Genomic DNA, 18166 nt, shown 5'->3' with positions numbered 1-18166 from the left:
TAATGGACGAAATTTGAAAAAATAGATTATTGTTAATTGTGAGTTTTATTTATATGTAGGTAGGTAAGTATATTTTACATAAAAATATTTCGAATTCTAATGCGAGTATATTTGGCGCTCTATGAACTAAATAAAATATTTTAAAACCCCTTCTGACAGTCCAAACTGTTTAAAGCGTTTTTCATGAAAACCGTTGAAACTATTGTGTTGAATCAAGAGTAGGTACAAATCTTGCGCAATTTACAGAGCAACGACCGAAAGTATTTTCTTTCTACAGAATGGTTATTCGCCCACAGCTTCAATACTTGGAATAGGTCTTTTTAGATCCCAATCAGATAAAAAAGAAGTTACGTCACAAATAATAGACTTCCTTCGAAGTCTACATTTTTGGACTAAAATATATGTGTAGAGTATACACCAAAGACATATTTATGAGGTCGCAATGTGAAATGAGTCAAAATACCCCTTTGAGATCTACAATATACATATCTTCAGATCTACTTACTTTCTAGGTTTAGCAGTTGTCAACAAATCATCAATGGTATTATCTTCAGAATCGGAGTACATTGAGGAAATAGGTCTACCAATTTTGGAACTATAAGTCTGATAGCGATTGGGCACATTGACGTAATCATTTAACAACGAGGAGCTTCTAGAATAAGGTCTATATGTTCTAGCTGGTTCTTGAGCAGTGGCAATATAACTAGGCCTACAAAAAATACGTTGAAGATTAAAATGAAAGTAGAAAGAAATAAAGTATTTTTACAATAATTTTTGTCGTTTTTTTATTTTTTCTTGTTTATATATAGGAACTTTGATATACATACTGTAAAAATAGTTAATTGAAAACTCCTTTATAAACAGACAAATGGACAGTAAGTTTGTGTAAGTACTGTTACAATAAATTTAAAAAATCGTATTGGATCAGCATATCAGCAAGAATCAATGTTCTTTTAGTAAAATTGATCTTTTATCTATTTCAATATTTTTTTACTGTGATTTAATTATGATTTAACATAAATTATGATTTGGTATAAATTTGAACAATATAAAATAATTTAACACTTACCTACGAGTAATAGAAGATGACCTGTAGTCATAATTCTTCCTATCTAGAGAACTATAATCCGTAGGACTCTTATATCCATAATCTAAATTATAATTATTTGGTTTCCTCATCTTCTTCTTCTCGTTGAACCTAGTGTAGAAACTCTTTCTTCTAATTCTATCGATCACAGACTCATTCTCGTCTCCTGAATAGAAATATCCATTCGGAGATATAGGTGAATGTAACTCGTTAAGATTCGGATATTCTGACATTACCGACCACGAATCACAGCTCTGGTAGTCATCAGAAGGTGATAGTACAGTTGAACTGTCATCTGTCATCGCTAGAGAGTTCCTATTCTCGTTGAAATTGTCGTCGTGTGCGCTGGTACTAGGAACAGGTTCTTTGATCACAACGGGTTCACTTCTACTTTGTATTTTGGTAAAATCGAGCTTTAGGTTTCTTCTGTCAGGTTTTTCGACGTTATTGCTACTATTATTGTTAACGGCGTCAGACATATTATCCAAATTTAAGCTACGTCTGTAAGAATTCACGGGAAGTTTAGACTTTGGTTTGGTTTCTTTAGTAGTGGTGCCGTTCTGGAACTGCTTCATTTTGTCGATTAAAAGAGATTTAGGCCGTTCCTTTTTACTATCAACTTGACTAGTATCACTATTTGAATTGACGTTTTGATTTTGATCGTTATTAATCACAGTTTCCTTACGATTTTCAGTGTCCTTTTTGTCGTTTTTATTTTTTTGTTTCTTTACTGTCTTTTTCTTTTCTTGCTCCTCGTATTTTTTGAAGAGTCCCAAGATTTTTGTGACAGATTTTCTTGAAGCTTGCAAAGGTTTACTACCAGATAAATCTTCAACTGATACAGCTCTCTTTATCAAACCTGATTCAGTGCAATGCTCTAAATTTCGAGGTAAACTCTGTTCACGCAATCTTTTGATAGTACTTTCAACAGCAGATTTCTTTTCTGGTGGAACTTGGGAATCTTTAGAGGCTCTAAACTTTTCAAATTTCTTCTCCAAAGAAAGCAGTAATTTGTTTTTCTGTACTTTATCTTCTTCGTTTATACTTTTATTGGTTTCGTTTTTATCTTCTTTTGTTTTTTCTTTTTTACTGAAACCCTTTCTTAATCGGCTTAATTTTGATTCCTTTTCAGGAGAAGCTTTTTCCTTACCATTTTCTTTGCCGTTTTCTTTACCGTTTTCTTTACTGGTGTTTTTTGTGACCGTTTCCTTAGTGCTTTCTTTTACAATATTTTCTATAGGAAAACTCTTGGGTCTTGCAATTCTAGACGGCTTATCTTTTTTTAAAGGTGTCTTAGATGTCTTAACATTAACGTAGTCGTGTACAATTTTATCATTATCTGTTTTGTCAATCCCATTATCATTTAATAAATCACAGTTGGAAGTAGCACCGGTAACATTAACATAATCGTGAATAATATTACTATTATTAGCGTTTTCCAAATTTTTAATACTATCAGATACCTTATCTAATATGTTATCAGTCTCTCTAAGAGACTCGTCTTCAGATTTATCTCTTGTGATCGAACCTTCCCTTTTCGAATACAATCTACCTTTCCTTTTATCTCTGATCTCTTTCAAAACTTTCTGTGTCTCCATTTCACGTTCTTTTTTGTCTCTTAGGTAAATATTTTCATCTTTGGGTCCATCGAAGAAATCTGGCCTTAAAAATCTAGAAACCTTCTTAGAAGAGGACGGTTTTTGTAAATCAGTCTTAGAATCCATGGCTTCCAAGGATTTATTATTCGGTGAATATCTACTGTACAAAGATTCTGAAGAATATTTCGAATAAGGTCTAGACACTGACGAATCCGAGATACATTTTGAACTGTCATTTTTGTAAGAAGTAGAAATACTTTCTGAGATACTGGAATCTGGGCTTTGTAGATCACTCTTCGAGCCGTACATTCTAGGTTCCCGTAAAGATGCAGAGTGGGTCACTCTAGGTTTTCTAAGGAATCTATTATCGCATCTAGGTTCAGCACCTATACTAGATGATCTAATACTAAATTCTGAAGGTCTATACTCATCTCTTTTAACGGGAAGGAAAGACCTTTGTACTTTTTCTTCTTTAATAGCGTCTACGCTTTCTCTTAATGCGTTATTTTCAACGGAGTATCTTCTAGGCAGAGTGGATCTACCGTTTAGACTATTTTTGTTTTCTTCCGACGTGCATGAAGACATTGTTCTGTGCAATTTTCGAGCTTCAGACGGAGCTAGTTGGGCAAGCAGCTGCTTTTGGATACGTTTTGAAAGGCCGGGTGTTAAAAATGATAGTGCCAAAGCGTCTTCATCGGACAGTTTTAATTTTTTTAAATCTAGATCTGCTAAATTGAGGTTTTCGTCCTTCGATTCATCTGAAAACAGTTGCATTTGTTAAATTAGTGCTAAATTAAACGTGGTTTCAAAGTTGATATACACAATTCTTGTTCATAAGAATAATACAACTTTGAAAACCACATTGGAGTAAATAATTAAATTAATAAAAATTTGACTAATGGTTTTCTAATAGAGTACAGGCTAAGTTTTTCAAAACGCCTGTCACTTTTGTAAGAGAATAAACTGTTGTCAACTATATTCAAGCAGCTGTACCTTTCTTTTGACAAGATTCAAATAAAGAATAAAGTTCTTGTAATAAAGAATAATACTGTCGCCCAAGCAAGAATTGGTCAGAATTTGTTTAAACATTTTCTTCAACACATTGTGATCGAATCGGATTGACTCAAAGTTAGTTTGGAAGTGTCTTCAGAATCTGATTATTCGGATCAGAAAAAGTAATAGGTTCCAGGCGTCCAAAGTTAGTCTACTTTGGGTGCCAGGATACAATGGTATTGAAGGGAACGAAAAAGCGAACATACTTGGTAGGGGAGCCTTTCGTTGGTATAGTAAGAAGCACAACCACCGACTAAGTGGTATAGATAAAACTTAACTACTGGCACGAAAAAGCGGGTCTCAAACATTCGAAGGCATTATTACATGAAACTTCGAAGAAGAGATTCAAGGATCTACTAAACGTGAACAGGAATCATATACCAACTATCGTAGATCTCTTTAACAGGACACAGTCGCCTTAAAGACCACATGAACAAAAACTTACTTACTTACTAGCCAACGCCCACTCTTGGCATGTTAGCTATTTGGTGGCGCGCTGACCAGTATAGATGAGCCGTTTCTCGTAGGCGATCTTCATCCTCCTGGGGTGGGCCTGTTGAGGGCTGGGCACACTGGGAGATGAGCAGCATCCATCTGGGGCTGATTGCAAAGTGGACAGTTGTCATTTTCGCGAACGCCGATGCGATGTAGATGGGAGACCAGGTAGTCATGTCCCAGGTAGTTGTTCTGAACACGGCTATACTAATGGGTCTCGGGAAGTTGCGAGGGATTGGTGACTCTATTAGGTGGGCCCAAGATTTTCCAGCACCGGCTTGTATTTGCTGCTCTTTTATCTTCACTTTGATTCCTCATCTAATGGTGGACTTTGCTGATGTGTACGATTGGAAGCTAGCGGGCTGTGGAAGAGTAGTGTCTTCTTTTGCCAGTTCATCCGCCGCTTCATTCCCTTCAACGCCGACATGACTAGGGATCCATTGTAAAGTAATCAGCCACCTTTTTTCCAGCAAGTTCGATAGCTGGACGCGGCAACATATTGTTTTGGCACAGTCGGTATATCGATTTGTCGACAGGGCGAGGATTGCGGCTTGCAGTCGATGAAGAAGGCAACTCTTTGGTATTTTGGCAACAATGTGGTATTTTTCCATGATTTGATTTGCTACTGTAAGCGGAGTGGTTTGTGTTTTAAGAGGAAAGGAACATTTTGACGCCTGTCAAAATTTTCAATGTATTTTAAATGTAATCATTTTTTTCGAATCCTGAGAAAACTAATAAGTATTTTTGAAAAATTTAAACGCAGAATGAAAGATTAATTTATTACTGAGGGCCGAAAGTCGCTTAGAATGAGTAAAAAGTTTCTTTTGAATGATATATTTGAAATTAAAAATCACACTAAATTTTCCCTTAGTTTTTCACCCCTGTAACTTATTAAAATAAACATTATAGATGTTTTCAGGGTCTTTCGGCAATCGGTAATAACGTAATCTTTCATTCTGCGTTTAAATTTTTCAAAAATACTTATTAGTTTTCTCAGGATTCGAAAAAAATGAATCCCATTTAAATAGCATTGAAGCCGAAAGTTCGTACCAATCCCCTTAAGACCGGAGGCTGCTTGTCTATATTCGTCCCATTTTGGTGGAAGTATTTGTTTTTGCCCTTCCCAGAAGGTTAACGCGTGTTGCTCTCTGCGGCATTGTATTGGTTCAATACCGGTCTGGGCTTCCATTGATATATGTAATCGGTGTAGACTTTGGAGCACCGGTGATGACGCGAGGGGCAGTGTTCTGGGCGATTTCAAGCTTGGAGGTGGTGTTTGTACTAGCAGTTATTGTAGCTTCACTCCCATATTCTAATATCGGCAGGACATAGGTTTTGTATGTTGCTACCAAGACATCTTGCGTGGCGCCCCACTTTGTTGCTGTGAGACGTTTGAGCAGTCGACATCTCTTTGTGGCTTTCTCTGCAGTGTCGTGAACATGAAAAACGGATTAACGGAAAGTGCGAATTGCAGATTCTGTCGGACTGATCATGAGACGGCGGAATACGTTCTGTGTCACTGGTATATTGGATAGGATAAGGCTCAATATATCTTAAGCATTATCAACTCAAGTTCTATGACTTCCTAAGCGTGTCACCTAAGGCTATAACACTTACTTATTCCTCTCCACTCCATGCGGAGCATAGGGCGTCAACTGTCTGCCTCCATTCTGTTCTATCCGTTGCACTGACCTTTATTTCTGCCCAGGTTTTCCCTCCCAATATCATTAATTTCTTTGTCGACACTAAGGCTATAATATACTTTGTTAAAAAGGCTAGGCTGAAGGAACAACCTTAACCTAGGGATGAGCCACTCCTAGATCGAGTGGAAGGATGGTTAAGCAAGCCCCATGCATAATGAACTTGACCCAACCTACACTCACTTGTGACTATTGGAATGAAATACCAGTATTAAGAATTTTTGGACTATACCACACAATAATTATAGTATACCACACAATAATGATGTGGTAGATGTATATAAGCATTGGTTTCAAAACGTTGCAATAATAATTATGTCCACTAATAGGATTTTGAGTCCAACTGTTCGAAAAAAATGGTCCGAAAACAGTTCGAACATTGTAAGATTATCTCATACTGCGGTATGGAAAAATTTAGAGCTAAAAACATCCTGCAAAAAATGCAGCATGATACACAATGGGATCAACAGTGACGAATGTAACATACCTATTGGAGTCAGACAAGGATGCGTGCTTTCTCTGTTTCTTTTTAACAAAGCTGTAAACTATGTTCTCTCCAAACTAGATAGACTCCGATACAAGATGTATGCAATGGGCGTGAACCACACGCCTAAGCGATCTAGAATACGCCGATAATATCTTCGTCTTAGGACAAGATATGGCTGACTAAGGAAACACTTTCTACTGGAGCCAATAAAATAGGTTTGAAAATCAATATTCATAAAACCAAATCCACAAGAATAAATGCAAGAAACAACATACTATTTACATACTATTAACAACATGCAGATTGAAAATGTGGAAAATTTTACATATTATCTTGGAAGTGTCATAACAGAAAGCGGTGGTACAGAAGACGATATTCTTATGAAATACGAAAAGCTCAACAAGAATTCAGCATGCTCAATCCTATTTGGAGGTCTAGCCAGTCTACGAAGACAAAGATGGACAAAAATTGTTCGTCATTTCTGGCCAAACATCATCAGAAACGAATATCTGCCACACCTGACCGAACAAAAGAGGGAAGAAAATGAAATAAAGTCCAGAAAGTGGGGTTGAATCGGCCGCACACTTTCTAAAAAATAGCTCCAGTATTAATTGATGGATTCGACCGTTACTTGATGGAAGTTCATTTTAACTAACAATAAAACACTGAAAACGTTTGTTTTCTATACTTCCACAAAATTTATTACAACTATGTGACTACAGCTGTTTCGGAAGAGTGCCTTTCTCAAGTGATTTAGATTACTACGGGTTTGTCTTTTTAAAGTCTTTAACTGAAGAGATTGAGGAGTGGGGAGCTGTTTGTCGCGAGTTGGTCATTCAGAATTATATCTGTATTTTTCAGTTTATTAATTTCCATAGATTCTAATAAAGATAGCTTAAGGCCTTTATTTTGAATATGCAGAATTTGAAACTGTTCATTAAAAGAATGATTATGATCTAGAAGGTGAAGTGCGTATGTAGAAGTGTCTGTTTTTCTATTGTTGAAAGCCCTTTTGTGTTCTGCTATCCGTTTGTCAAAGGTCCTGCCAGTTTGACCGATGTAAGTTTTCAGACAGTCACCACAAGTTAGTTTGTAAACACCACTCTGTAGTTGTTTTCTCTTTCGGCTCTTATTGTTCTTAATATATTTGCTTAAGCTGTTATTAGTTCTGAAAGCTGGTGTTATTCCTTTCTTTTTTATGTATCTGGCTATTTTTGTTGTTATCTTGCCAGTATATGTGATAGAGCAGAAGGTACTGGGTTCTTTCTGTGGTGGTGGATAGACTAATTTCAGGGCTTTCTTATGGAGTTTTTTTGAAGTTATACTTCTTTAGGCGCGATTTCATTGAGGGTGAAATTTTATTAATCTGTGCGCATGCGCACACCGACAGTATGGTATTAGTCGTTATACGGGCTCTGATTGGGTGTTGAAATGATCTGTCAATAATTGTTCAATATGGAGGTTATCGGTAAACAAAAATATTGTATATATTAGTTTTTATTGTTGTGAGGACAGAAATAAAATCAAATTTATAATTATAGTGACTTTTTAAATAGTTTTGAAAAGCCGCAGGTACGTAATTCTAAATGTTTCAGTTGTATTCCAATAAAAAATTATCTTCATACCTATCTATTTGGAACATGTAAAAAAAAAATAATGTAGTTACCTATTAGTAGCTTTAATTTACATAATCTGATTACGAACAAACTTTCTACAAATCTTCATCTAATATATCGTTTTCTTACTCTATATTTTGTTGTATTTTAATTCGACAAAAATCAAACTAATAATTTGATTAAATTCATACAAATAAACAAATTGTCAAAAAGTTTATGGTGTAAACGTTTAGTTTGTGTATATTCCCACATGACGTATACGTGAATGTGGTGCAGTGGGAAATCGCTTCGACTTTCGTACGGCGAAAGCCCCAAGCTCCGACTTTCAAGCCCCAAGCAAGTTGTTATTTTTTTATTTTTTTTTATAGTATTTTATGATTGTAAGTATATATTATTATATAATTTTTTTCAGAAAATACGTATTTGATTAAAATTTTTGGCAACAACTATTGTTCAGAAATCATTTGTGGCATTTTTCAATGTGTTTGTGTGTGTGTGTGTGTTGTATTCTTTTATTTTTTTAATTTTTGGTATTGTTTTAATAAAAATTTTTGGAAAGTAGTAGAGAAACTGTTTAAAGTATATTGATTTCGTTGAAATCATATAATAGAAGTAGAACTTCTTACGTGCGTACAAAGTACACACATTCTTTTTTTTACCAAAATGAGGAGTTTACTTATGAATTTTAAACCAACAACTCCATAAGAAAGCCCTGAAATTAGTCTATCCACCACCACAGAAAGAACCCAGTACCTTTTTCTCTATCACATATACTGGCAAGATAACAACAAAAATAGCCAGATACATAAAAAAGAAAGGAATAACACCAGCTTTCAGAACTAATAACAACTTAAGCAAATATATTAAGAACAATAAGAACCGAAAGAGAAAAGAACTACAGAGTGGTGTTTACAAACTTGTGGTGACTGTCCGAAAACTTACATCGGTCAAACTGGCAGGACCTTTGACAAATGGATAGCAGAACACAAAAGGGCTTTCAACAATAGAAAAACAGACACTTCTACATACGCACTTCACCTTCTAGATCATAATCATTCTTTTAATGAACAGTTTCAAATTCTGCATATTCAAAATAAAGGCCTTAAGCTATCTTTATTAGAATCTATGGAAATTATTAAATTGAAAAATACAGATATAATTCTAAATGACCAACTCGAGACAAACAGCTTTCCACTCCTCAACCTCTTCAGTTAAAGACTTTAAAAAGACAAACCCATAGTAATTTAAATCACTTGAGAAAGGCACTCTTCTGAAACAGCTGTAGTCACATAGTTGTAATAAATGTTGTGGAAGTATAGAAAACAAACGTTTTCAGTGTTTTATTGTTAGCTCTAGCATTGTAAAGACTGTCTTAGAGTGGAATCCCCAAGGAAAAAGAAAAAGAGATTACCCAGCACAAACTTTGAGAAGATCAATCATGGACTAGATGAAAGGTCAAGGAAAGTCGTGGAATGAAGTGAAAACTTTAGGGCAAAATAGAACTCGATGGCGCGTTTTGACTGAAGCTCTATGCTCCACTTAGGAGATCAAGAACCTTATAACCTGATTTTATTATAAATTTTGAATATGTTTTATAAATAAAGTTGTAGATGGAAAACATAATACATATTGCGAAACAAAAAGAGATGAAACTAGTGGAGATGGAAATGATCGTTATATAAACGTATAAATTAACATTACATTACATATTGTCCGTCCGCTCTAACTTTTCCCATGCGTCACGACTTATTTTCAAACAAATTAAGTCAAAACCTAAAGTGAAACGAACGTCAATGTGGGTATACATTTTGTATACTGTATACTATATACTACACACATCGACGTTCGTTTCACTTTAGGTTTTGACTTAATTTGTTTAAAAATAAGTCGTGACGCATGGGAAAAGTTAGAGCGGACGGACTATAGTTTCCCACATTTAGACGTATCAGAGAAGTATGACAACTGTCACTGTGACAGTAGAATTTTATAAAATACTCCTGTCACAGACGTCTAAAGGTGAGAAACTATGTAATGTTAATTTATACGTTTATAACAATCATTTCCACCTCCACTAGTTTCTTTTTTTTTGTTTCGCATTGTATTATGTTTTCCACTTTTTGCGCTATTTTGCCGGTTATTAGCGTGCTCATCACTGTATTTTATATTATGCATTATGTATTCCAAAATACACATTTGTATGTTACAATTTTGCTAAAAATATATTCCGTCGAATTGAAAATATGTTACAGCTTTTCAAATAATAGAATTGTTAAAACATGATTTAGTATATCTCCATTTATCTTGATAACAGCACGTTGCCAAAAACTAAGTCGGAAAACCATCTGCCAAACTTTTATAAAAATCTTAATTAAAGTTTACATGCTATTTTTGTTACAGAAAACTTGCAAAAAATATCTAAAACCTACCTTTACAAATTAATGAATTTTTGGCACAAAACATCTGCTGCAGCTTGAAATAAAAAGAAAACACAAACAACGAAAATTAGTAAAAAATAAAAACCAGACATACACACAACATACCGACTTCCATAAGTTGTTTAGCAAACACTTTAATTTTGATACTAAATCAAAACGTATATATTGATATGCTTTAATAGCATGTATACTCGTAGTTGTTAAATTCATTATTATACGGCTCAAAAAATATTTTGGTATAAATATGGAAAGGAAGAATAAAACAAGTGATATCAAAGACAAGATGAAACTTGAAAATCAGTATATAAGCAAAAGATGATAAGTAAAGTATGCAGGCATGGGTGTAGGTACATTATTTCGTCTTTATTTTATATGTTCTGCATTATTTTATTTCTGACAATAGACGGAGAGGCAGCGCCGAAAAATCTCTCTGAATTTACTAAAGCTAGTTTTTTCACAGTTTATTACCGTGATTGTGCAGAGAAACATACTGCGGTCGGTCAAGCGAAACGTGGAACAGGTGGTACTGACAACTTGTCAAAGTTGCTTACCTGCGGAAGTAATTAAATCCATTTACTAAGGCTGGAAATCAGTACACACATTCTAAATTGAATATAAATAAAAGTTATTATAGTCGGTCAGCTGTATGATGGGACAGAGCCGGTCGGTCGGCCCCAATGAATGTACAGGGTTATTCACTATATTTTGACCCGTTGAAAACTGCTTTATTTATAGAATTAGAAAAAAAAATGTAAAATACAAAAGTTATTCGATTTTTTAATTATGACTTTTTGACATATATATCGCACTAGTGACGTCATCCATCTGGGCGTGATGACGTAATCGACTATTTTTTTAAATGAGAATAGGGGTCGTGTGCTAGCTTATTTGAAAGGTTATTCAATTCTCTATGCAGTAATATAAACATTAAGATCATTATTTATACAGGGTGTCCAAATTTTTTTTAATTACTAATTAAACAATTAATTTAATTAAAAAAAATTTTGGAAGCCCTGTATACAATCATGTTAATGTTTACATTACTGAATAGGGAATTGAATAACCTTTCAAATGAGCTAGCACACGACTCCTATTCTCATTAAAAAAATAGTCGATTACGTTATCACGTCCAGATGGATGACATCACTAGTACGATATATATGTCAAAGATCATGATTTAAAAATTTAATAAGTTTTGTGTTTTACAAATTTTTTAATTCTATAAATAAAGCAGTTTATTAGAGGGGGTCTAAATATAGTGAATAACCCTACATTGGGGCCGACCGACCGGCTCTGTCCCGTCATACAGCTGACCGACAATAATAACTTTTATTTATATTCAATTTAGAATGTGTGTACTGATTTTCAGATTTAGTAATTGGATTTAATTACCTCCGCAGGTAAGCAACTTTGATACCCTCTCAGTAACCCCTGTTCTACGTTTCGCTTGACCGACCGCAGTATGTTTCTCTAGGAAAACCACAGTAATCAACTGTGAAACAACTAGCTTTAGTAAATTCAGAGAAATTTTTCAGAGCTGCCTCTTGGACTACAAATACATCTATCTTCTATAATCACAGCTGGAACAATTTTAATAACAAAATTGATTAATTGCCTTCTAATTCTTCTTCTTCTGAAGTGGCCTCTCCTCAATGGAGGTTGGCTGCTACAATTGCAAAACTCTTCTCTGTCTTCAGCTGTTCAAAATTTAGCCCTGTCCTGTCCAAAATTTCTGATGTTCCTTAGCCATGATAGTCTTTGCCTTCCTAGTCAACTCTTTCCCTCGATCTATCCTTTCACTATTAGTAGAGCTTATTGTTACTTATTATTTCTCGGTATGTGGCCTAAGTATCATGTTTTTCTGAATTTCACTGTGTTGAAAAGTTCTTGTTCCTTGCCTATTCTATGCAGCACTTCTTTGTTTGAGGTCTTTGTCTTATCTACGATTGATGTTTTAAGGGTCCACGTCTCTACAGCATACAGAAGAGTCGATCAGACGTAGCGTTTTGATAAACGTAGTCGAATTTCGAGTTTCAAACTGTCTTCTAATTAAATGGACAGATTCAATGTCCAAAAGAATGATGATGCATTTGAACGGAGAAAATAAACTAAAAAAAGATGAGTTTTGTGGCGATAGTGGGAATATTATTTGCTACTGAGCTTTATTGATTTCCTTCTTTCATGAGAGAGTTTCGAAAAGGCGCTTTGCTCTATTAATTACAGGTTCATCACGGTACATTACCAAGATCGTTTTCAAGTATGAAGGTATTTTGTAATGGCTAAGAAGGGATCAAATTTTGCCACCTTTATGGGCCGTTGTAGAATATATATTACCACGGCTATACATACTTCATTAAATCTGCAATGCTTATACTTTTAAATCTTTTTCGACATTATTACTATTGTCCCTCCAAGCCTATTTATTTTTAGGGAGGACATCAAATATATTCGATATATCTTTCTATAGACCTCCAGTTTATATCACCTTTTTTAAAGCGTTGCAAAATATTGCACAAATTATACTTCTTTAAATGCTTCGATCGAAGTAGAGTAGATGATTTGCATCTGTTCTGGAAATAGTCCATGTTGCTGACTCATATGTTAGCATAGGGAAGAATGGGGGTCATAAATGGAGAGTTTGGTTTTTGGCTTTCTTTCGATGTTTGGTTACCCTACAGTAACCCCAGTCACTACTAGTCACCAGTAACTGGAAAAGCTAGATGTTTACACGAATCTGATCACTATCTCAAAATTGTAGTTCTTCGCTTAGTTTTCAGCTGTGTTTTTAGCTTAGGCTCTCTGTTAGGGAAATATGTTATTACTTTGGTTTTGTTTGTAATATGGTTTTTTGTTGTTTCTTAATGTGTCGACCTTTTGATGTTTTTTTTTGAAAACTTTTTAAATTTTGAGAAAAAATTTTGTTCCACTTTCTATGGAACTGTGGAATTTCTGCCATAATTCTGAAGATAGCTTTCTTTGTAAGCCGAAAGCACTCAGCTAGAAATTAAATGTTTAACAATTTTTTTATTTTTCTTTTCAATTCATTCATTTATCTTAAATGTATACAAAATATATCAGTACCTATTTTGCAACTTGGCAAAAAAGAGCCTGAAGTTGTTCTCATCTCTAGTTCATTTGTCGATATTTTGATTCAGTTAGCTCATGTTTAGTTTTACACTTACACTGCATGGAGTAGAAACATGAAAAAAGTCTAAAAATGGAATAACAAATAAAAATAGGTTCCGTAAAAGCACATAATGAAAAGAAAGACAATTAAATTACAGAAATGATTCATGAATGTAGATTATAAGGGAATGGATAAATGTGAATTTGCCGATAAGTTAACTTTAAATTTCTATTTTTTAGTTGTTTAATTTACAATAAACTTGAATTACATCTAACAGATTAGTTATTCAAAATGTTGCTTTAAATTTACAACTTATGTAAAGTCAAAAATAAAAATGCACACACAAAATAAAAAACATGTTAAAAATAAAAAAAATGGAAATACTATCAACAAATTGTAGACATCAAAATGAAACACACATAAAAGGGTATTTTTCCTGCGAATAATGGTTATATGGAATATGTCAGTCAATGACAAAGGGTGCCAATTTCTGTTTACTGCTGTAACAGTATACATTATGTCCTGTTTGATGTGTACAACTTGTTACAAAAAAAAAATAAAAAACAAAAAGCTCTTATGAAAAAATAGCGATTTTCTAAATGATCAACATTTTAAAACGTTTTCCATATCTGTAACACTCCTTTGACATGTCATCCCTTTTTAGACAATATTTTCGAAAATGAATTGTACACAGTGCATTGTTTTTTTAATTGCATTTATTTAAGAGTAGTTTATTAATCATTTCACGCAGTGCTAAATGGTTTACTTAATTTAAATGCTTTAATCTAGGGTGTGTGTCAAATATATTCTAATATAGAAGCCGATAATTCAATTAATACGGACCAATGATGAAACTATGCACCGCATGCAATGCATTCTTACTAAAATATCACTAAAACTAATAGGTGTCAGGGTCAACTATACATATATATTTCCCAGACGTACAACTATGTTGACCATTTTGTTCTCGATGACTAATCAATTTAAACACCCTTTATTATAAGGGGTATAAAGTGAAAAACATTTGACCATTTCATGTAAATATGTATTTATTATATGTGGAAGAGGGTGCTTTTTAGAAATTAAATACAATGCACGTAATAAAAAGAGGTATGCCAAGATCTACTGAAACCCCAATAAAGATAACCATAATACGCGAGCGGCAATCCCCAAAACGATGACTACGACTCGTTGGTTAATGAGCAAATTTGGTACCAAAATATTCGTAATAGAAATCTGCACAACTTTTCTTAATAAAATATTTTGATTGCAGTACAAGAAGAAAATTACAGATAAACAAGAAAAAAGTAAATAATTTTGATTTTATAATTTAAATACAATTTTATATTTCTTGAGCCGATAATTTTATAAAGCTTGGTTTAGACATTTAGCTTTCTACTTTTTACACATATTATGGTCATTTCCGCAAAAAATGAGATGTATCCGAACTCCGAATTTTGATTATAAATAAAATGGTGATTGAAAAAAAATCGTATCCTACTCGTCGGGATAAAGTTGTGTTCTGAAGGTTTCGGTCGTAGCGTAAGTGACCCCTGACAAATTTTGCAATTTCTAAGTTAACTGAGTGTTTCGGAGGGCACGTAAAATGATGTTAAGGGCACTTTTGCGACGTAAAAAGGGATGCAACTTATGATTTGAAAAATACATGTTTTTCTAACATGTGTTTCAAATGGGTTCACATTTAGTCGTAACTTTCACTATAAAAATAAATAACTTCATGGCTTGTACTATGATCCCTTAGGTAGCGTTATTTGTTGGCTTAATTGAAATTTGCGGAAACTACTAGATATTTTGGAAAACAGCAATGGTTTACAGAACATAATACAAAGTATTAATTAATGTATCACTAATGGGCGCATAAGATCAATTTGAAGAAAACTAAGTGCATAGCCATGACTTAATCAGGAGTTGAAAACACTACCTGATTATTGAAAATATTTTAACTGGCAGCGTGAATACCTACAAATACTTGGGAACGTAGATACAATCAAATATAGACCAAACCAAAGATATCAAAACAAGTACTGAAATAGCATGTGCATCATGCATCATTAAACTTTTTGTGAGCTCCACACTCTCACAGAAGTCGATCGAGGTTCAACAAGTAAGAGAGTGTAGACGGCCACCTTGTGTAACTTTGTCTCACTTCGTTCTACTTCCATTCTCTGTCGGTCTGGCGCGTCCGAGTCAAAGGGATCTTTGTTGGTATCGCACCGCTTGAATGTGTTCCTCGCGAAGTAGAACAAGTGAGTAGAGAGGTACTTCGGACTTCGGTCAACTTTGGCGAAGTAACTTCGCCGAGAGTGTGGAGCCCGCTTTATAAGTTTCTAGGTTTTCGGTATATAGGACAGTCAACGAGGGTATTTGGCTCCGAATTCCATCCTACTAAATCGATTTACTTGATATTTTCACAGTAAGTAGGGAATAGCTCAAGAAACAAATTCTACCCACCCCTTCAAGGGGGTTAAAAATTTTTTGGCCCCAATAACTAATTCTAATAACTGGCTAAAGAAACTAATTCTAAGCAAAAACTGTTCTATAATTTTTTTTAAAACTCAACACTTTTTGAGTTATTCGTGGTTGAAAAGTGGTTATTTTCATTGAAACATAACACCTTTCTGAACGGTTTTTTGCGAATACCTTAAAAACTACGCATCTAACAAAAAAAACTATATAAAACATTTTTGTAGCTTATAAAAAAAAACAAAGGTTCGTTCCTTCATAAATCTTCTAGTTATAATAAAAAAAGAGATATGGTAGGTGAAGAGTTTGTTTTTTGGTGCATGCTCAAATCGGTGTATTCAACTTAAAATAACAGTGAAACGGTCGATTTTAGGTGTATTATGCTACCAATACCTTTTATAGTGCTTGAAAAGATCATTAAAATGAGCAATATTAAATGTTAATTACATTCAAACTAAGCGAGATATGCTTCAAAAAAAAAAATTGATGACTAATGTATTTTAAGAAAAAATGAGAAATATATTTAACCCCTCATCCACCCGAATTTAAATGCATCGTTTTCCTTCTACAATACCTTTTATTATAGTCGTATTTCTGTGTTCAAAAAGTTGGACGGGTTTAAAATGAATGGTTTTTAAAAAAAAATAAGATCAAATTGTAGAGCGCATTTTTAAATTTTCTTAAAAATCTTCTTTTTCTCCACGTAACTCGAAAATGATAAGAGACATAAAAAAGATACCACACAAAAATGTAGGAATTTTTTAGATAAAAACTTTGTTTTTGCTTTTATTTACTGTATCTCTTATCATTTTCAAGTTACATGGAGAAAAAGGAAGATTTTTAAGAAAACTTAAAAATGCGCCCTATAATTTGATCTTATTTTTTTTTTTCAAAAACCATTCATTTTAAACCCGTCCAACTTTTTGAACATACAAATAACACTATAATAAAAGGTATTGTAGAAGGAAAACGATGCACTTAAATTCTGGTGGATGGGAGGGTTAAATATACTTCTCATTTTTTCTTAAAATACATTAGTCATCAATTTTTTTGCAGCATATCTCGCTTAGTTTGAATGTAATCGACATTTAATATTGCTCCTTTTAGGGTCGATTTCTCATACCTGCGTTAATCTATGGTTCAGTTGAACCAGGTTCACCCGTGATCTGTGGTTTTGTTTGAAATGCATTTCTCATTGCGCGTTCATGTCAGCGCTCGTTCTACAGCTTTCGAGAAATGCCAATAGATGGCAAAGGTAAAAAACTGTCGCCATTTTGAACTACCATTTTTATGCTGTTTTTGAATAAAGTTAAATTTAAGTATTTATAGTCAAATAGTCATTTTAATAATTATAAATAAATATTATAAAAACAAAAATAATGTTATCGTTTATCGTTAGGCTTAATATAATAAAATAGGATATATTTATATTATGACAGCGTTTCGTGTTAATACAACGCATGCGTAGTCCATGGAATCATCTGAACTGAGTTCTGAAATCTTTGAACGGCCGAATTCCACCGTTCAAGCATCGTTCAAGTTTAAACTGCCATCGGTTGAACGTGAATTGAGAAAGACGATTTTGACTTTAAACTGACGTTTACTAGCAGTTCAGGTTAAACTGGAGTTGAACTCGATATGAGAAATTGGCCCTTAAAGGTCTTTTCAAGCACTACAAAAGGTATAGGTAGCATACACCTAAAATCTACCGTTTCTCTGTTATTTCGTTGTAAGTTGAATACACCGATTTGAGCATGCACCAAAAAAACGAACCCTTTTCAAATACCATATCTCTTTTTGTATTATAACTAGAAGATTTATGAAGGAACGAGCCTCTTTATTTTTTTATAAGCTACAAAAATGTTGTATATAGTCTTTTTAGTTATATGCATAGTTTTTCAGGTATTCGCAAAAACCGCTCGAAGAGGTGTTATGTTTCAATGAAAATGGCCAATTTTCAACTACGAATATCTCAAAAAGTATTGAGTTTTGAAAAAAAAAATTATAGTTTTTGCTTAGAATTAGGTTTTCTAGCCACTTCCGTAGCTATTTTAACCAAAAAATTTTCCACACCCGAGAAGTGG

The 18166-nt window shown here is 33.8% G+C and overlaps 1 protein-coding gene across 1 annotated transcript in view; it reads right to left on the bottom strand.

The window, feature by feature from the left end:
• The window catches only part of LOC114343977 (uncharacterized), a 215653-nt gene that overhangs the window by 10306 nt on the left and 187181 nt on the right, over window positions 1-18166 (bottom strand). The window contains exons 15-16 of the mRNA XM_050645488.1: window positions 1070-3443; window positions 506-709 (exon numbers count right to left, since the gene is read on the bottom strand). Coding sequence (XP_050501445.1) covers window positions 506-709; window positions 1070-3443 — 2578 coding nt within the window. The remainder of the gene's footprint in view (window positions 1-505; window positions 710-1069; window positions 3444-18166) is intronic.

The sequence above is a fragment of the Diabrotica virgifera genome, chromosome 3 (genome assembly GCF_917563875.1).
Source record: "Diabrotica virgifera virgifera chromosome 3, PGI_DIABVI_V3a".
Lineage (NCBI taxonomy): Eukaryota > Metazoa > Arthropoda > Insecta > Coleoptera > Chrysomelidae > Diabrotica > Diabrotica virgifera.
This window is presented reverse-complemented; position numbering and strand designations above follow the sequence as displayed.